The sequence below is a fragment of the Cygnus olor genome, chromosome 2 (genome assembly GCF_009769625.2).
Source record: "Cygnus olor isolate bCygOlo1 chromosome 2, bCygOlo1.pri.v2, whole genome shotgun sequence".
Classification (NCBI taxonomy): domain Eukaryota; kingdom Metazoa; phylum Chordata; class Aves; order Anseriformes; family Anatidae; genus Cygnus; species Cygnus olor.
The window spans coordinates 124,292,578-124,314,272 of NC_049170.1; the positions used below are offsets into that span (position 1 = coordinate 124,292,578).

Here is a 21,695-nt window from a genome sequence, read left to right on the forward strand (position 1 = left end):
GGGGAGGATGAGGTTAGGGAATAATTTTTAAAAAGTGGACATCCTGATGGGATGCACACATGAGTGGTGAGCAAACTGGCCAATGTCATTGCAAAACCACTCTCAATAATCTTTGAAAAGTCATGGGAATTGTTATAGATTCCTAAGGACCGTAGGAAAGCAGATGTCACTCTGTAACAACTACAGGCTGGTCAGCCTCATGCCGATCCCTGGAAAGGTATTGGAGCAAGCTCTCCTATACAGGTATTGGACTCTCCTAGAACGCATATCCAAACATATAAAAACCAAGGTGGTGATTGGAAGTAGTTAGTGTCAATTTACGAAGGGGGAATGATGCTTGACCAACCTGATAGCCTTTTACAACGAGATGACTAACTTGGTGAACAAGAGGACAGTGGATGTTGTTTAGCTAGACTTTCAACTCTGCCTCTCATAATATCCTCATTGACAAACTGATGAAATAATGTCGAGAGTGGATAGCAGACAGTGAGGTGGACTGAAAGCTGGCTGAACTGCCAGGCTCAACAGGTTACGATGAGCAGCACAAAGTCAGGCGGTGGCCAGTCATTACTGGTGTAGGTAGAGGTTGATACTGGGGTACAATGCAGTTTAATATCTTCATTAATGACTCAGATGATGGGACAAGAGTCTACCCTTATCAAGTCTGCAGGTGATACCAAACATTGAGGAGTGGCTGGTACACCAATTCAGAAGGGGAAATGGCTGGAGAAATGGGACAGCAGGAGTTTCATGAAGCTCAACAAAGGGAAACGCCAAGTCATGCCTTTAGGGAGGAATAAGCCCAAGTACATGCTGGAGGCTAACTGGCTGAGAGGCTGACTCACAGGAGAATATCTAGAAGTTCTGGTGGACAACGTCACCATGAGATAGCAATGTGTCCTCACAGCAAAGGCAGACAACAGTCTCCTGGCTGCATTAGGCAGAGCATTGCCAGCCTGCCGAGGGTCGTGATCCTTCCCCTTTACTCAGCACTAGTAGGACATCTGGAGTGCTGTGCCAGGTTCTGAGACCCCCAGTACAAGAGAGTCCAACAAAGGGTCAAGATGACAGCTAAGGGACTGCAGCATCTCTCCTGTGAGGAAAGGCTGAGAGAGCTGGGATTGTTCAGCCTGGAGAAGAGGAGGCTCAGGGAGGATCTCATCAACGTCTACTGGGGATCCCAGGACTTGGCACAACACTCTAGATGTGGCCTCACCAGTGCCAAGAGTCCTCCTCTGCATAAAGCATGCACAACACTCTGCACATTAAGGTCCTTATCCAATTTCAGTGGAAAAAAAATAAGCCTGTAGTAGTCAAATGCAGGCTGAATATCTCAAAGAGCAGAGACAAAGAATCGTAGAATCACTATTAGGGTATTTCAGCTGCCTGCCCATTCTTTGGTCACAACCACATCTGTGATGAATCTTTTCTCCTAGTAAAGCCATGCTGTTGTTGTCCTACTGGCTACACTCTAATCTTCCATTTCAGGAGCAGCCACTGTTTTACACTTAGGAGCTGTGTTTCAGCCTTTGCTACACCAACGTAAACCTAGAGGATCTCCTCTGAAGTCAGGGAATGTTCTGCAAAAAATCTCTCCTTTAGCAAAGCCTAGGAAGGAGACCGTAAATCTGTTTACTTCTGGTCTTCTGTCACTGTCTTCAGGGCCCCGCTAGTTCAGGGAGTTCTGCCAGGTTTCTTCCAGCTCCTTGCGGCACCTTTGAAGGTTGGCTACTTCTGGCTGAACTTGCTCGACACCATCGCCTTTTTGCCCTGTGCTGTGTGTCTTTCATGCTAGTGGCACGGCTCCAGTGTCAAATAACATTCTCGTAGTTTCTGGTCCTGTAAATATTTTCAGGAAGAGCAGCTATTTCAGGCTTAATTAATCACTTTGATATTCATTGTCTGTTATTGCCCCGGCAGGTGGGCCCACCCACTGGCACACCATAACATAGCAGGGGCTGTTAGCAGTCAGCTGCAAACAATGTAAAGCATCCTTCACAGTGGGGACACACCTCTTTTGGCTGGCCTTGAAATGGTGTTCAGTTTGACACATTGAGGGCCTTGTGTAAATGTATGCTGGAGATCTGACCCAAATAATGCAGGCTTCCTCCAGAAATGTTCTTCTGAATGTTCAGAAATGTTCTTATTTTTGTAAAGCATGTTATATCGAAGATCACAGGTTTTCCTTATAAACACTTTTAATTCTAGTGCCTTCTTGAATTCAAAAAACAAAGGCATGAGACATTTTCTTTATTGCTCAATCTTTTTTAGATGCATTTAATTGATCACATTCCATTCCTCTTTTTTAAGGTCAGAAGAGAAAACCTGTACTTTGTCATTAAAAAAATTCCTCTCACCAAACTGTATGGAAAGTTCTACTGTAGTACAATATAAAATAATGATCTTTACAGAATGTTTTAAAATTGTAATAGAATGACTCATTGCCTCCTTGCTATAGAGCTCTATAGAATGGTTAAAAAAAAAAAAGTTTCCATTTAATGCCAATAAATTCTATAGTTTGGGGAAATATTTTATATCCAATGACGACGACATATTTCTGTGATGTTGTTGTCCCATTTGCTACAGGTAAGTCATAGTTCTCCCTCCAGATAGTAGCATAAGGCTATAATGAATTATACTGGAAAGATTTTGCACACCACAGTAGGAGTGGCAGCCTTTGGAGGCTGGAACCCCCAGGCACACTCCCTACAGCACTCCACTAACCCTATGCTCCAGTGCCACGTTGTCACATGCTCATGTGCTTGTCACAGATGTTCTTAGGGTGCTAAGCATGGAGCACAGGCTCAGAAAATCATCATCCTGCCCATACAGATAGGACCAGAGCTTTCACTTACACTGGGTATGTCAATTAGGTGGCTCATTAAAGGAAGTTTCAACTAAATTGGTTCCTAAAATGGCAGGGGTTGACTAGCGTATATACGGCTGAATCATTTTGGTGAAAAGAAATCAGGACTGGGCTAGTGAAGCTAATGATAGATCCTGGCTTAGCGTAGGTGAGGTTACACACTTCTTGTGTAACCATACCCTTGGTGGTTGGTACAATCAAATTAGCTGCTCTTAAAAAGCTTGAGATTGTACAAGCTATAGAGTCACAGGATCATCTGGGTTGGAAAAGACCTTCAGGGTCACCAAGTCCAACCAGCTAGACACGTGCCACCCAGCTAAAATTAGTTTGTGTGAGACCTTATTTTGTTGCTGGCATGGTGTAAAGGCCGCAAGGACTTGGTCCAGTTTGATATCGACAGGCCTGACCTGGACCTCAGGGCACATCAGCAGAGATCATAGAGTTAGAGGCATGAAGGCCCATTGATACCTACAACTCTTACTTCAAATTTACATAGAAGCTTTGCTGCATCAAGGCCAGTCACCCAACATTTTGCATGATGAACCCTAACGGAATTACATATGTTTCTTATTTCAGGCCGATGATGGACAACATGCTAATTAAAGTATACAGGTAGTCTCAGACCAATCTTAGTGAGGTTATTTACATTTTTAAACATGAGTGAGGGTTCAGTCACACTCCCAGTTGGAATCACAATATGAAATCATGTTTCTATATTCTCATCACATCCTATCATGTCAGAATATTAAATGATCCTTCTGTCTGTTTAGTCAGCCTGTGTGACAGGTTTAAATCTACAGTGAGTATTCAGCTCAACCTCGGACACTGCTACATGATTGTACTGTTTCATGTTGATACTCTGAGTACTGTCATCAGAAATTTATGAGACCAAGTTTATTTTAAACTTATTTTCTTTTGCAGGCCTGAAAGGAAATGTGACCAGCCAATGTGTGAAGAGCATGAAGATGAGAGAATTAATATCTATTGTTTGAACTGTGAAATGCCCACCTGCTCCTTGTGCAAAGTCTTTGGTGCCCACAAAGACTGCCAGGTTGCTCCTCTCACAAACGTTTACCAGAGACAGAAGGTAAATAATTTTTTGTATCTCATAGTCCTCCCAGCAACTGGAAGAACCATCAACAGGAAAGTATTCCCATGAGCTTCCTGTGAGTTTCCAAAGGGGTCTCGGAGTACATTCTCCATTCCTGTATGGGAATGAAGGGCTCACACAGATGTGTTGAAACTGTTTCAGAACACAGAGAAATAAATTTATGATAAATCACACAGAAAGATATTAAAGTGTCTCAGTTTTTGTTAGGACAGTAAGTAAACATTTTAGACCAAGATTTGATGTGAAGATGAGGATCTCCCTTTTGAGGTTCCTAATCTATTTTTTTCAATGCTTTCAGATCACAAAAAGAAGTGGGATTTACAGAACATGATAAAAAGAGAACAGGCCGTTACAAATCAAAGAGTTATCTATCAGGCACTTTTGCCTTTAAGCATCCCATTTTTAAGAAAATTTAAGTGAAAAACCTCCTGCAAGTAAATGCAGGAATATTCAATAGTTGGCAGCACAAGATGTACCTAACATCCTCTGCCCTTGCTGTCACCAGTAAAAGACTTGTTTATTTTTAATACAGTATTAATTTAAAACCTGACTCACTGGGTTATCCTCATGAGATAAACAGCTCATTTTTCTGGAGGGCCCCAGTGGGCCTAGCAATCAGACAGGACAAGTTTGCAATCCCAGCCTCCAACTTTGTCACACGGATGCTTGTGTGTGAAAACTACAAATGAGAAGTCAGTTTAGAAAAGTAGTTACAAGCATCCTTTTTGATCAAAAAAGGAGAGAAAAGTGGGAGAAGTTTCTTGGACCGAATCCATGCCCTCAATCACGCCCTTTCTGTGGAGACTTGCAAGCAGCGGTTTCCTCCCCAGTGTGCCTGTGGAAAGGGGCTTTCATGCCCAAGAATGGATGTCTAATCCAGAGCCTGTGGGTTGCATGCTTCAAAGGATCCTTTACAAAGCTGTAGAGGCCACAGACACAGATGTCTCTGTAGACAGATCACTGCAGCGGTATGCCAAGGGCTCCTTGCCCTCCTCTGCACCCTCACCAAGTTCCCTATGGAGTATCTTCTCTGACTTTCCTCTTCTAAGAACATCTCCCATTCATGTCAGAGTGCTTCATGCTTCCTCCATGCAGAGGTCCCTGCCTCAACATCTCCAGCTCATTCCTCCCTGCATGTTTTTTTCCCTTCTATTACACAGCAGGGCCCTCCATGTTCCCACTAGTTTGGTCCCTGAGAGAGTGTTCACCTGTTTCCCTTGAAATTACTCTGTCTCCACCCTTTTCTCCCTCTTTTCTCCCTCCCTTTCTCACCACAGCCCCTAGCCCCACTGCCCTCATAGCACGGGCTCTGTGATGCCCACAGTCCCTCCAGGTCTATGGATCCTCTTTTCCTCTCCAGAAACTAGAAAAAAATACAGCCCATCAAGAGACAAAGTCTTTCCTGTCAATGAACCCAAATGGAATATTTTGAGGCTGTTGAAACATAGTGTTTTAGACTATTTTGTGGCTGTTTTAGACAAAAGCATCTAGAAGAAACTTCTAGAAGAAAGTGCTTCCTCCTTCCAAACCATGGCTTCTTCTCCATGAAAATTTTCAAAATGTCAATCTTCTCATAGTGTTTTGGGAGAGGAAACAAATGTCAAAATACTAGCAGGGAACTCGTGAGCAGGTAATGCTTCAATTTTCCATGGTTCTGGTGAAAAGAGCAGCTAATACCTTGGTATGGCTTATTCATCCCCCTGCTCCCCACTGTTAGATGGGCCACTCTGAGGGGGGACGGTGGGTGGCTGGCTGGCAGTGCCCCCCAAGTGTCTAACACCCTCTCACATGCTCTCCCTTTTCTGACCAGTCCGAGCTGAGTGACGGCATCGCAGTCCTGGTGGGGAGCAACGACAGAGTGCAAGGGATAGTCTCGCAGCTGGAGGAGACCTGCAAGACAGTTGAGGTAAGTAGCATGCCTTCCTATCCAGGTATGGCAGAGTGGAGTTGCATCTTTTAAACTGGTGGTAACGATCACTCTTTACTAGACCTCACTTTACCGAATGGATTCCCACATCATTCTGCTAAATCTGTGGCTTTTTGTAGTACTGGCTGTAGTGTCTCATCCAAAGGATATATCCTGCTCAGCACCCTGCCTCTGGCACTGACCACATGACTGAGGACAAAGAGTAAAATAATCCATATCAACATGTCTTATTCAGCATTCTTAGTTGCATAGGTTATAACTGAAGATAAAAGCAGAAATGCCATCAACTCTCAGTTCATTTAACACCTAAGCTCAAGAGCTAGAGCTGTAGAAGACCAGAATTAGTCCTGACTGATTCTGAGTAGAACCTCAGTCTCAGACACACGGTAGCCTCAGCTTAGCTCCCAAGTATGTCGATTAACTCTTTATTTGGTTACTTTCCCTCCTGTGGAGTATATTTCTAATATACTCATGTTGTCCTTTAAGGAATCCTGTTGTGTTGCTCATGGGTGGGTTGAGTTTGGGTTCTTACTGTGAGTTTGGGTTTTCTGGTAAAGGTCTTTCTCTGACAGAGCTGGAATTGGTTTTATGTCATTCAATAGCAGAAGTGGCTTTCATTTCCTCCAAGAGGTTTGCACCAACAAAGCAAATATAAATTTCAGCTCTGACCAATTTGAGCATCACAGAGTAATAGGCTGAAAGCAGCTCATATGAATTGATTTTATGATCAGAGTTTGATGAAGCATCTAGTGAAGAAGTCGCATCCCTCTCAGCCCAGTTAGAATTCTATTGACCCTTCAGAGCTGGAGCAGAAAAGGGAGACTGCAGTGAAAAAGAAGTTAATCCAAGATGTATAGATTCTAAATGGGAGGAAAAATTGATTCCACTATCTATGTACACAATTAATGAAAGCTCCTATTTCCTCAGAGCAAGAAAGAGCAGAAAATGTCCAAGTTTGGTTCAAAGAAAATAAAACCATTAGCCCAAATAAATGAGAGAGTGTTAGCAGCAGAGTCAGAACTTTGTAGTCAGGAAGCCTTCATATTGCAAGGATGAAATTGGGTGCTATCAGGACTTTGCAGACAGAAACAAGCCTTTCAAGTAGGTTAACTGCAGAAATTTGAATGATACAAAAGTAAGAGCTTATACTCATTTAAGTTGAACTAGCTGATATAGAAACAAAACTTCAAACATCATCTGAAGTATGGAGAAAACACTGTGCTAAAAATACTTTAAAAAATACAACAGTTTCTGAAACTAGCTTCCTCAGAGTCATCTACTCACTTTAAAGCCTAACCTTTAAACTCGAAGCCCAGAGAAAGTGCAGCCATTTTACCTTCAGATGTTTTAACAGGCTTTCCACCTTTAAAGTCAGAGATTGCAGAAAATAGATCTTAGAGCTCACCTTGGCACTTCCATGTTACGTTTCAAGCAAATCACATTTCCTACCATACAACAGCTTTGTCTGAATTGACATCAGTTTGTCCTTGAAGATGAAAAGCTACAGCTGGAGATGAGAAATGTGCACACGTGGAAGTAATGCTCATAATCCAGGATTGTCTCTTCTCTCTTTACTTAACGCTTTGAGGAGAACAATAAGTGTCTGCTCCAGCAGAAAATACATGATCATTTTTCTTTTAGCTGGAGTATGCAATAGCCTACAGTTCTATATTTAGCTATTGCTCCTATCCAAGGCTAAAAAAGAGAAGAAACAAACAAAAACACCTGATTAGTACTAGTATATCTTTAACTGATTGAAAGGTATACCAAGTCCACATATCATACTGAAAACAAACAAACAGGATAAAACAGAAGGATATAAAATGGTAAATACTGAAAAACAGCAACAAATAAATAATGTTTAGTCCTGTAAAAACAAGAGTCAGATAATGAAGGAAAAATTACAGTGTCTTTTTCAAATGCTAATAGCATAGACCAGGCAATACAGATACTTCAGAACAAGCAGTGCAACTCATGTTCTTTCTTTCTCTTGTAGTTGTGCTTAAAAAAAAAAAAAGGCTAAGATTTTTTTTTAGAACGGAAAGTCATGTATTTATTAACCTTTTTTATTACTCAGAATCTGATTAGGATAATTCTATCACACAGAGACTTAGTAAGGGTACATTTTATACAGAAAAGATAGTACTCAGAAATATTTCCACATTTGCAGTTAGGAACCAGCTTTGTACTCTCTCACTTGAAGTTCACAACTCTGTAATATCTGCTGGCAGGAAATATTATGTATTAGAGGTTAGAGATTGGGAAGGACTTCTCAGGGCACTCTGCTATCACTCTGTCTCTCTTCTTCGCCTAATACTTGTCCTATATCAAATCTCACAAATAGCACACACCTGTCCTGAAATTAAGGCTGTTTTAAAAGTGATCTGAGTGACATTTCAGAGGAGGTCATTGTAGACTAAAATGGAGTGTGCAGCAAGTGGAACTGCAGGAAACAGAGGGAGAAAGTGAGGAAAGGAGTGAAAGAGGAGAGGAAGGTTATCTGAGGTCTGAACAATAGAACAACACCTAGAAATTGTGTCTCACTTGGTTCAAAAGTTCCTTATCCCCACCCTATAATTCACTCATCAGAGGAATTTCTGGGAAACACCAAGGACCTCCAGGACAGAGCATGGCTGGATCCACCATGAGGTTTAGATTAGGAGTGCCTGTTTAGCCTACTCTTCCTCATTGGGAAGCAGAGGTGGATACTTGGGCCAATGCAACAAGACTTGTATTTGCTCCTCACCCTGCAACCCAGGCTGTGATATTTGGCCATATATCCATCTTTGAAAGGCCTTCTCCTTTGAACAATACAGGGTAGACTGTCTCTAGCTCTTAGGAAAGAGCACTGGCTGAAAGTCAAGAAAAAAAGTGGCCAAATACTATGAATAATACCAGTTCCAAAAGTACTGCAGGGTTGTTAATAACCCTGTGCTGCCAGGATCTCAGCTCTGTGCCTCAAGGGATGAAGAAGAGGAATTGATTCAGCCTCAGTTCCCGAGAAAGAGATTAAAATAACCACCCCCATCCACAACCAGATATAACCACAATAAGGATATGCCCATCTACATGCCCCAGGGCACTGAGATGAGTCAAGTGCTTCTTCTTGGTAGGCCTCAGACATTACTGATAACCCGTCTCCACTTTCCTCCCCGTAAATCCTCCCTTGCAAGTGCAGTGTGTTCTTGTTAGAGAGCGTACAATGAAGCAGTCATCAAACCCACCTTCCTTACTTGGTGAAATACGCTGTGTTGTCTGGGTAGGACAGTAAAAGTGTCTCAGACAATGATGTGAAAATCAATGCTTGAAGGTAGGGTTGGGACCTGGCTCCTCCTCCTTGTCTTTGTGCTTTTGTCGCACACCATTTTCTTCGTGGTACCTCTACCTCATTCAGTGCACAGTAAATGGAATATAATGGACACCTGCTGTCAAAACAGAGTCTAAAAGGGCTTATGTAAAAATCAGGCCTAAGCAAGAAAGTTCCAGGTAGAAAAAGAAAATTCTCCAGAACTGCTTTGAGATGATCTCTCCTTTCAAAAACATTCTGTTTGTGCAAACGAACCCAGCTGCTACTATGGTGATGTTTTTTACTTTTTCTGCAGGCTTTGAAGTATCACTACAGACATTATAAATACCTTTCACAGTTTTTTTTAGAAGGCTGACAAGTTATACAATAACCTGTTTGGGGGCTTTCAGTGGTTTGAAATCCAGAGTTTGAGAACAGTTTTAAAACTTTTGTTCCAATAGCTTGAACTTTGAAAATTATAAAAGTCTCTGGGGTCATTCAGAATCCTTTGCACTGTTCAGAAAGAGGAATTTCTTTGATGAAAATGCTTCCAAGTAACTGTAAAAATAGAAACTCTTTTAAGAACATAACATGTTTAACATAAACCAAATGATTCACAGGAATGCTGCAGACGACAGAAAGAACAGCTGTGTGAAAAATTTGATTATCTCTATTCTGTACTGGAAGAAAGAAAAAACGAGATGACACAAATAATCACTAGAACCCAAGAGGAGAAACTGGAACACGTCCGCTCCCTGATGAAGAAGTATGCGGATCATTTGGAAGCTGTGTCAAAGCTGGTGGAATCAGGAATCCAGTTCATGGAAGAACCAGAAATGGCTGTGTTTTTGCAGGTACAAAGTCTATAAGTAGAAGCAGAAATAGAGTGTTGGGTTTGCTGAAATACAGTTTAAGCATTTCTCAATTTTAGGAGCGTTCAGAATTTGGTCATGTCTGAGTGAACACTTATACAAACTCATTCTTTGAAAACTTGCATCAACACAAAAAAAAAAAAGACTAGTCCTCTTGTGAATAATATTCAAACCAAAAACGATTTTGAGTTCCCCCCAGAGAAAGCATAAATTTTATTATTTTCCTACATATTCTTATTGTCCCACCACTAAAACATACATATATATGTAATTCTGTGATTTACAGCTTTCGTTTGCCTATTGACAGTGTGATTAACTTTCCAAGATTGAATATGGGTGTTCTAAGTCACATTTTTATGCCTTTACTTCAAAACTTTTTTGTTTTCATTACTATAAACTTAGAATAGCTGATTAGGAAACCATTAGTAGCCTGTTCACTAAACTTACTGGTGTAGAATTTCTGTCCTGCAGTGTTACAGTTTCTCTATATTAAAGGTTGAAAAGATCTTTTTTAAACAGAAAGCAAAAACAAAAACAAAAACAAAATCATCAAAGATTTGCTGTTGAGAGTACAATATTCTTTCCAAACAAATAAAATTTTGTGACTCCAGAAATATGCTGTCATGCATAGTCAAAGATATAGTTATTGTGACTAGAAGTGGTAACAGAACAATCGCTTTTCACCGTAAACACATACGAAAAAGAGTATAAATATCTCCATTTCATTTTTGTAGAGATTGTTGGTATTTGCTGTCATATTCAGATTTTAACTAAAACATCTTCAATGAACTAAGAGGATTACTCGGCTGTATACTAATCACTATTCAAATCTGATCTCAGTTGTAGATGTTGTGGTTGTCATTTATGAGATCCATAGTAGTGCACTTAGAAGCAGCCAGTGTAAGAATTAGATCTCAATGCATAAAGTCTCTCAAAAAATGGAACCATTTAAGAAGTCATTTATTTCCTTTTTGTTTTCACAGAATGCCAAAACATTGCTACAAAAGTAAGTATTTAAACTTACGACATTTGATCTTTATAATTAATTACAAATTGGAAATTTATCTGCAAATCCAAATGCAAATAACCAATCTCTCTGTTTTAGAATTACTGAAGCATCTAAAGGATTTCAAATGGAAAAAATAGAGGATGGGTATGAAAATATGAACCAGTTCACTGTGAACCTCAGTAGAGAAGAAAAGATAATAAGAGAAATTGATTTTGACAGAGGTAAGTCATTTATTTCACCTAAATTGCTTTCTTACATAGCAATTGTGTGTAATTTACATGATGATACAGAGCAGGAAAACTTGAATCAGATATTTCTGTCCATCTCAAGGTTAATTAGACCATTTTGTTTCAATTATAATCAAAACCAAATATCCATCACAGTTAAAAATCGCATAACCTGTCAACATCCTTAATTTTACCTATTATGGAGCCTCAAGACTTTCCTGAGAGTGTGATCTTTACTGATTCCTCCTGTGAAGGGACCACAAAATTAAGCTTTTATTTCGGTCTGTAAAGTACCTCTTCCCCCCTAAAGGATGCCCTTGTTGTATGGCCTGTCTGTTATAGAAAGTCATTAAAGAAATAGAAAGTTTACTACTAAAAATACTCCTTTCTTTAGAAAAGACATACTTTTTTTCTTTTATAGTAATAGAGAAATGTAACAGAAATGTTATCAAAATTCAAAAACACAGTTATAGAAGTAAGCAAAGATTGTCATCATATTTCATACGTTTAACAGTTTGTGATGTTGTTTGTTGTGACATCATGACATGCTACGTGCTTTTGCAAAGTTGCAATTCTTCATTTGCCCTGGCAGCCTGCAATCTAGGCTCGTCTATGCTTTACCTTACAGGGTAAGCCACAAGAAATTAATGGACATGAGTGTTTCAAATAAGCAGACCTCTCCTATTAAAAGAGGAGATGTCTCATCTCTTCTACTAATGGTCATCTGGATATCTCTGGTTTTCATGATGGCTCAGGGCTCTGCTAATACATCCACATTTACCTGTATAAGCCCAGTTAAATCATGCAAACGCCTGACACTCATTCCGCTCGCACCCATCACTTGCTCCCACGCCACAACTCACACTAAATTCAGAGAATGTGGCTGGTCCCTACGAGGGATCCTACATGCCTGCTGCAGGTCTTGGTCTGTAAGATGGGCCCCATGGACTAGCTCTACTTGGCACTCGGGTCCATATAGCAGGACACCAGCCATGGCACCAGTTAGCAGCAGAGGATCAAATGCCATCTCACAGGGCCATGAACCTGCAGGTATTTGTGCTGTGAGGGGCAGTCTCTGCTCACAGCCTCATGCCCAGTTTGTCCCTGTGATCAGCCACAGCTGCGTGCACTTGCCACCTGCATACACTTGCCAAGATTATGACCTCCTGCACCCTACCATGAGATTGGGAACGTGACAGCCACCACCTGGGGACAAGGCATTAGTAAAGCCTTGGCAATCAGGACTTCAGTCCTGCTACAGTCAGTGAAGTCCTCTGCATGCAGGGGGTGTGGAAGCAGAGATTTAGCACTCTGCTCATAGGAGAGTGTTTGCCTGCAGACATATTTCTCCATTACGAGAGTGTTATTTGATTTGCAGATCTGCATTCCTTCTACAGTCTCAGGCAGAACCACAACCTGTGCAAAATGTGCAGTCAATTTGTAGGTTAATGCATCCATCTAGGTTTATTTCTCTGAAGTACCAGGATGGCTCTGAACAGTATCTGATGTTTGTCTGGATGAATACCATGATTATGCAAAACAAAATGCATTGTTAGAGAGCTCCTTCTGGAAATGGGGGAGCAACCATGAATGCTGAAAATAGGATGTGTTATAGGACATACAAGCTCTGGTTTGACCAAGTTTGACAGTCTGGTTTTAGGGAGGTTGGTACCCTAAGTCTCCACAGTCAAGTATTGCAAAACACTGACCTGGTAAAATTCACTATGACTTCAGCAGTGTTTAAAGCAAATAAAATTGCAAGAGAGACTTTTTGCCTGGTAGATTGTGCCAGACCAGTTATCCTCTCACGAAAGACCGCAGGTCCGTACTGCAAATCCCTCATGAGGATAACTGAGGAGAACAGGCCTTTCTGCCCTCCCTCCCATGGGAAGGGCTAATTTAAGCCTTTAAAAAGTGTGTTTGGTGTCCTCCCTGCTGTGAGGCTCCTGCTCGTGACCCGTGCAGGCTCCTCATGTCTGCCAGGGAGGTGGATCATCAGTAGTTTTGCTGTGCAACTGTAAATGGCCTTTTCATTACACAAAGACTGTAGTCATCTTGTGGTGCTCCTTTTACGCTTGTCCCTCAGAGGAGGAGGTGGAAGAGGAAGAGGAGGAGACAGTGGATGGGGAAGATTTGGATGAAGTCCACACAGAGTCATCAGGAGAGGAAGAAGAGGAAGAGGAGAAGGAGGAGGAGGAAGGGGCTGAGAGAGCATCACAGCCGCCTCAGCAGGACCCTGAACCACAGAGTGCAGCAGGCGAGCCCCCAGCCGAACCTGCCCCAGCACCACAGCTTGCCCCCCCAGCTGGCCAGGTAACTGCCCCCACTGCCCCGCTGCCCTGCCAGCTCTGCTGAGCAGTCTGGCAGAGCCAGAAAACCCTCTCCTGCAGCCCGTGGGCACCATGTCTCAGGAGCACAGCTAAGGGAGTCCAGGCACTGGAGAGCAAAGCTGCTTATTGCCCTTTCACAGATGTACATGACTGTACCCTGTCCTGCATAAAGATTGCTTGATGGGCAAAAAATTGCCTTGCTATATAAACCAGGATATATGTGGGATACATAAGATATAAATAAAAGAGATTCAATTTGGGAGTTAAGCACATAATAATGGATGTTCTGCTTGCTGTGTCCTGTGTTTTAACTCAGACTAACTGTTATAAATGAAATGGTTGTTAAAATATTTATACTAAGAGAATTTGGCATCCCCAGTGGATTCAGTGAGCTTTCCACCAGCAGTTTTTAGATCGTACCTCTAATCTTGTTTACTGGGACTGGCACTTACCTTCTTCTGGTCTGGTCATCCTAGTGCTATTGTCTAGGTGGATGCAGGGATATCACACACCAAACAGAAGAGGGAACTGCTTTTAACCTATCAACGTTACAACCTGGCAGCAAACAGATTCAGTGTGTGAATAATTTAGGCCAGCACTTTTACTTAAGGAATGTGATTAGAATGAGGCTATAATTGCTGCATATTCTAAAAGACTATATAAAAAATATACTTCATATGCTACTTTAGCTGCCCATAGATACAACTAGTTTAGCAGATTCTGCTCTTATGCAATTTGCCCGATGAAGTTGCTGAGTGGCTGAAGACAACTCTGATGGTATTTGGAGAGGTCAGTGTGAAAACAACAGAGCAACTGGTGAATTGTTGACTACTGCAAGCTTTCCACATAAAACAAAGGAAAACAAATACTATAGATTGATTCTTGCTTTGATTTAAGAGCACACATGGGTTTGCACCAGTTATGTGAAGATGCTCTTAAGTCAGGTTTTAGTGATTTTTTAAGTTTGTCTTCTGAAGATTTGCACTGATTCAACTAAATTCTGTAGCATAAGTGATGTACTTTTACATTCAAACAAGAATTAGAATTAACAAAGCCGGACCACTAATGCCAAGTCCCTCACTTGTTTCTAAGGCTAAAACGGAAAATGTATGGCTTGCTGCTGCAGCAATTGTGAAATGCCATTATGACTTGGTCAGATGTGCATTACACCGTAGCATGTGGTGTTGCAGTGTGTGGGATACCTGTATCTCAGCTTTTGCCTTCCAGTGTGAGAAAGGCAAAGCAGAAGTGCAGCGGTGATAGCAGGTATCGTGCGGGTGAGCCCGAGAGCTTGGTGCAAGTAGAGAGGTGCAGTTCAGCCGACTGCTCCTCTTCCCAGCAAAGTGTGACTGAGGTTGGTTAGCGTATTGATAGCAAGGCTGGTGGGCAAATGTTTCTGTCCAGTGTCTTTGTATTCTCCTTATCTGACTGTTCATATCAACAGTTTTGTTGGCAAATGCATTGCTCTTGATCCAAAACACCATTCAAAGGCACCTCACCTGTTCCTCATGGCTGGTGACAGTTCATGAGGCTCTTATGCAAGATTTCTTATATTTTGGGGGTTTAATTGTGTCTTTATCTGTGTATGGAATGAAATACAGTAACTAATCAAGAACCTGTAATTTGGCAGGCAGCTCTATCCCTTTACTGGAGTTTCACTGGACAGTATATTTGAAACACGGGGCCTCCTTCTCCTCTGGTGCCCATTATTAACCGCGTGCCTCAGCTGACTTCCAGAGAGTTATTTCTGATTTAGAAATGGGTTTAAAATGAGGCCCAAAATGTACAACAATATGCATTAAGGAACAGCTTGCCCACTCCTTTCTCAGTAAGGGTCTCCTTCCCTGCTAATTCTGCCCTCCTGTTTTATTTTTCAGATATTCTTTGCCGTATCTGTGTTACTCAAATGTTAGTTACTTTTGCTGTGCATTTTGACTGTAATTCTTTTGGACCTTATATTAGGACAAATACATTCCTTGCAGTGAGATATAACAAACACGGCATGCAGAGAAACGTTGGCTACGGCAGGAAGGTAACGCGGTGCACTCTGCTTCTTCTTCTTCTTTTTATCTGTCCTGATTAAGGATGAGGTTGTGACACCAAGTGGCTCTCAACAGACTGCAGAGTCTGACAGTCCAGTGCCACCCGCGGCAGAAACCGTCGACCCCTTGTTTTACCCTAGCTGGTATAAGGCTCAGCCGCGGCAAGCAAGCAGCCCGAGCTCAACCCCCGGGAGCGGGCTGGGGAAAGTAGGGGCTCCCGTTTCTCTGGAAACAAGTGCAAAGAAGGCAGAAGCCCCGGAAGCGGCAGCAGTGGAGGAGAGCGCGCCGGGGAGCGGTAAGGAAAGTAATGCCACTGCAGCGACATCCAAGGTCAGTGCCACCGCGCTCACCCCAGAGGGTTGTGGCGTGCAGCAGTTGTTGAGGAAAACCTGACTTGATTTTCCTCTGCATGCTAAAGAATAATCTGAGAAATATCGAAACAGCCTAAATCGTCATTTTGGCCAGTCCCCTGGGTTTACAGATGACTGGAATATGTGACAGGCTGATTGTCAGCTTCAGAGGAGCATGCCAGCAGTTGTTTGTGCTTAGCTGCCAGTGCACCTAACCAGAGTTGCTTGCACACGCTCTCAGGAGCTGTCAGAAAGGCTGTGATGCCTCTGCCCATCAGAAGTTTGCATGTGTTAGTGGCAGACAGATCCCATGCATGAGATTATTCTCATCACCTGTTGATAGCCTGTGCACATCATGTGTACACCACTGGCTAAGCAGCTGTAGCTTGGCTTTGCCTTTTGCGGCTTGGTGGCTGCAACTGGAGTGTACAGCTTTTCCCTGTGAACACAAAACCATGCAAATACCTGGTGCTTCCTAGTGTGTTTGGTGGCCAAGCAGTAAACAGCACGATTTACTGGGTTCGGATCTGTTGCAGAGGGTTTCCTCCTTGTGACTTGATTAAAGGAGAGCATGACAATAACATATTCCAGTTCTGTGCTGGACTACCAGCAGCATGATGAGATTTCAGAGGTTCTTGTGCTAAACTATAAGAGGTTGTTTCCCTTAAAATGACAATGTTAGAGTTGCGATAACCTGAATTTGAATATTGTTTCTTCTGCATATGTGTGTAAACTTTGCATGGGTCAAGGACCCAAGAAACAGAGCTGAGGAGGCTGTGTGTGAAGTATTTGCACATCACACCTGCTCCTGCTCTAGTGGGTGACAACCAGCCCATTAGCAGCACTCCAAATCAGACTGTCCTGATTTGCAGAAGTCAGGCTCAAGCTGTCTGACTTAAAAAGATATTACCTGTACATATGTGACGGGAGGAGAGTATGTGTGTGCATGGGGAAAAGCACATGTGGGTAGTAAATATTTCAGTGCTGTTTCCTCAAAAGTTAAAGTTGACCATTCAGCATACATGAGCAGCTCTTCGATAATAAATCATCATGTGGTGGGCAAAAAATTAGAAGAAAGACTTCATACAGATGTGATAAAAAGGGCATTTAACTGTCAGCTGAAGGCTTTATGCAGTGACACTTGAATTTGGTGGGAGGATTCTCAGTCACTTCAGTCATAACAAGAGAAAAATTTGACCCAGAAATTCCAGCAGTTGTTTTTCAAGTCAGGGTTTGATAAGAATATGGAATAAATATATATATATATATATTTAAAAATTATCGAATCCTCTATGACCTTGTCTTCTTAAGTATATTCCAAGTATATTCCAAATGAGCTGGGAAAAGCAGGTGATTTCACAATGAAATCTGTTGCTGCTGTTTCTTTATATCAGTTCCACTAATGAATGGGCACCCAAGTCCATAGGCAGGTAAAATCCTTACTGGGGTTGCCTGATTCTGGTCTGCTTCCTTGGGTCCTAATTTACCAGCAACAAGTAGAGGAGCAAAACTAATGTTTGGTGTGGCCAAACTTCTGAAACGTGGTTTCCAGTCACATCGTAGCTGCTTTGTGGTACCCAGCTCTCTTCATGGCCGGGTACAGGGAGTGAAAACAAGCGAGTGGGAAAGATGCCAGTGCCTGGGGTTGTGTGGATCTGTGGGTGCTGTGTCTTGATATTTTCTAGGATCAAGAGTGACACTGACATTTTGGGAGGAGCAGGAGGTTGAGGAGAGTAGCGCGTGGTTCTGGGGACAGGGGAAGAAAGAACTGGGGATGGGATTGTCCCTGGGCTGGAGGCAAGAGGAGGAATGGGAAAGCATGGGGAGCTGAAGGGTGCAGAGTGTGCTGAAGAACAGGAAAACTGGAGTGACCAAGCTAGGCAGGGTGGAGGAATGATGCCACATCAGAGCTGTGGATCTGAGCTGAAATGAGTCTGCATCGTGAGCAAAATGGCCTCTGTCGCGTGCTGCTGGTCATTTTTCAGTATGTGAACTTCAGCTTTGTTTCCTTCCTGCATGTGACTTTGACACAACCCACTCTCAAATGACAAACAGGTTGATTTTTCAAAAATCCTGGCTGATGTTCCTTACACTGCTGTTTTTACTCCCTTGCTCCATTTAAAGAATGTCATGGAAAAGTGTTGTGGAAACAGAGCTTTTTCTCTGAGCTTAGTGGTAACGACGAGTTCGTGTTATGACAATGCTGGTGAAGCATTCTTCTTATTTTCTCACAGGAGTTAGCATTCTGCATATCACTTTGGCATTTCTTATCATACTACATCATCTTTGGAATCTGATTCAATACATTTGTTCTTTCATGGGTAGGAAATATTTCATTTTACCGTTAACTAACAGTTCAAATAGTGTCTCTGGTGATGTTCCTATATGGTCTTAAAGGAAGTTTTCCCTTTTTCCCCCCTCCCCCCCATCCAAAAACATCATGCTGGTTCACAAGTCAAGCTGCCTAAAACATTTCTTCCTCTCACCTTCAGAACTCCACCCTTCAGCTTACTCCTGCATGGTTAAACATTGCATCCCCCTGGTTCAAAATGGACAGGGAAATTTACTTCCTCAGGTCCATGGGCTTTTATTTCAGTTGCTGTTCAGTTGACCAGCAGGATGGAGACCCTGAGGTTTGACGGGAGGTGTGACAAGCTGAGCTTGTTAAATCCAATAAATCAGGGAGTAAAATCTGGAGGGTGATGGTTTTCATCAGAGGGGTAAACATCAGGAAGAAAATTCCACCGAATAACCCTACACCGGGAGGCAGCCTGTCTCCTCCGAGGAGAAGAGCCCAAGCCATCCAACGTGGCCCTGAAACACATCCCCACGCTGTGAGGGATGAGCCCAACCCTCTCGAAGCATCCAGGGTTGTTTGGTTACAAACACTCCCGATAACTACCCCTAAAGGATGCAGAGACATAGCTGTGGGCTCGAGAGCACTGCTTATGAGCAGTGCTTTCGTCAGTGAATCACAACAACGTAGCAGCTCCCTCTCCTAGAAAAAGCACCAAAACTGAGCATAGTGGTGCCCACAGCAGGGCTCACTAGAAGGAAGGAGGTGCCCCAAGCCTGCGGTGACACGGGGTGGAAGATGACAGCACTGCTAACTCTCACCAGACACACTAGATGGGACTACCGTCGCACAGATACCACCCAAGGCTGTGCGTGTGCTTTTAAGTATCTGCGCTTAAAAAAATTGTCTTGAAAAGGGGCTTTTCGTAGCAATAAGGCTGAGCAAGCTAGGGCTGGATTTTGCATCCCCCGGTTTTCAGCGGGCATGTCCTAAATTGAGGGGCTGCTTCCAAAACGTGGATCCCAGTGCAGGCTGTGAATACTGTTTTTCTTCTTTTCTTCCCCTTTTTTGCCCCCAAGTAGATCCAAACTAAGAAGGTCCAGTCTATACTGAGGCACAGCAAAAAGCATGATTAGTACACGGTTTTCTGTAGGCAAAGGCTTTTTTCCTTACATCACACTAATTAGAGCTGAGATATCTACAAGATCAAGGACTAGGAGCTTCACTACACAGTGAAGTTGTCCTGAAAACAAAAGAACAACTGTAGGTTAGACCTTAAGTGTTCCTTAACTTCTATTCTGGAGTAGCTCCTTTTTTGTAGACAAGGTCCATGATTTAGTTCCTCCAGCTCCAAATTCACACGCTCTGTAGGTAAGCTATATATTTATATTCAATTTCCAAAGTGATATGGCTGATCTGCAGAGAATTATGTTATCACTGGAGCATTTAATCTTATTTACCGAAGACCAAAGACCTCTGACAGAAAGCAACAGTAGTTACCTTTGAGCGTTCACTCTAATGACAGGAAAAAAAAAACATTTTGGTCTATTATTCAATACAAAAATGCTTGTTTTTCCCTGCTCATTTTATGTACTGCACTCTAAGCACTGTACAACACAATACGGTGCTTCTGTGAAAAATGGTAAATTACTATTCAGCTTTTATGTGCAAAAATTCCGGCACTAGGACTGAAGTCTGTCTCTCCTTAAAAAAATAAAAAAATAAAAAAAGAGAGAGAAAAAGAAGCTATCATCTATGCTTTATCTGCATAAGTTATGCAAAAGGCTGCGCTATCTGGTGGTAATTTGAATTTGAAAAGCATCGGACACTGTGAATCTCAATTAAATTTACGGAGCACCGTTTAATTTTCATTCATTTGTGTTTGGTTTTGAAAATTTGTTATGTTATTACAAGAGGACATAGAGCTTGCTTGTACTCCTGGGAAATCAGGCATGCGAATAGCATCATGCTCTTTTTTCCCCTCTCTTTCTTTTTTAATTCAAAATACCTTTTGAAATTAAAAATAGACCAATGCAGAAGGCTCTCATTTCAACCATTTGAGACCTCTTTTTGTGTGGTCTCTAGTGACAGCTTTATGATTTATTTAATCATGAAATAGAAAGGAGGTGAGGAAGAAAGACATTTTGGTCGCAGACTCTATTTGCATAAAAATGATTTGCTTCCCCATGTGTAGTGAGGTGACTGTTTAGACACTTTATGTGTCTTTATCTGTCATGTGAAATATCAGGTCACTGCCCTTTTCTCTTTTTGTTTGAAAGCCAAATAACAAAACTACTGGAAATAAAAACGGTAATAATAATTTAGAATAATGATGATAATAATAATAATAATATGAAGCTGCACAACTGTCATAAAAGCAGCATATGATTTATTTTCAGGCTATTTCAGTAGAATGCACCGATAGGGATTTCCTTGTGTTTGAGCAGCAAGAAGTCAGTTCTCCCTATTAATACCCCCAATTACTTTATTGAAGGGTCACTTCACTTCGCTGTGAGCCATGGTATCGGCGACATTCCCTCCGGCACACAGAAGGGTGTATCAGTCAGGACGGGCAGCAGGAGGTGCAGCCCACAGGTTTACAGCCTGCTTGGTCTAAGAAGGGGCAGCATGAGGTGATTCACACAAAGGGACCTCCGCGCTACAGACACATCCCACTCCAGGGAGCGAGGAATTTAGGGGCATAGTCACCGCGAGCGGCTTCTGCAGTTGATGGAGGAAGAGAGGCGTCTCTCTAACAGTGGCTGCTGCACCCTTGGCACCCTCTTCACATCCACCTGCTGAGTTTGAGGTGACATCGCTCTTACCCCAGGTGCCTCTGCTCAGCATCTGAAGTTAGGGAGATGTTGTGCAGTGAATCTGAGCCTCTGCGGCTGACAGCCAGGGGTGAATGATTGGAACACCGGGAGCAGGAATAGATCCGTGCGCTGCCTCGCCCCCGTGGGGAGCCCTGTGTTAGTGGAGGATGGCACCGGCACTAACAAGCAGCCCATCCCAGTGCACAGGAGAAACAGATCTCGGAGTCCAAAACAAAAACAAGAAAGCTTAGAGATGGTGTGTGTGGCAAGTTACAGAGGGAGGTGAAGCAAGCCTTTACCCATTCTGAAACTGTCTTCATGTGTTCGGTCTCAGAAGACAGGCTAAGTGGGATAGGAAGAAAAGTGCATGTTTTGTGCGTTAGATTTAAGAAACTCATTCAACTGCTTGGCATTTCAGGACGCAGGCATGTGTCCTTGTGCTCATTACACTTGGAGGATGCTTCTAATGGCATATAGTTTTGAAGCTTTAGACACATGAAGAAGAGTGTGTATGCTTTATAAATGCTCATGACATCCAACCCTTGGACTGGTGCACCTGGAGG

The 21,695-nt window shown here is 42.5% G+C and overlaps 1 protein-coding gene across 1 annotated transcript in view; it reads left to right on the plus strand.

Annotated features, from left to right (window-relative positions):
- Positions 1–21,695, plus strand: part of TRIM55 (tripartite motif containing 55) — a 40,167-nt gene that overhangs the window by 5,205 nt on the left and 13,267 nt on the right. Inside the window, exons 3-9 of the mRNA XM_040545787.1 lie at positions 3,788–3,953; positions 5,788–5,883; positions 9,811–10,044; positions 11,046–11,068; positions 11,168–11,292; positions 13,385–13,611; positions 15,713–16,000. Coding sequence (XP_040401721.1) covers positions 3,788–3,953; positions 5,788–5,883; positions 9,811–10,044; positions 11,046–11,068; positions 11,168–11,292; positions 13,385–13,611; positions 15,713–16,000 — 1,159 coding nt within the window. The remainder of the gene's footprint in view (positions 1–3,787; positions 3,954–5,787; positions 5,884–9,810; positions 10,045–11,045; positions 11,069–11,167; positions 11,293–13,384; positions 13,612–15,712; positions 16,001–21,695) is intronic.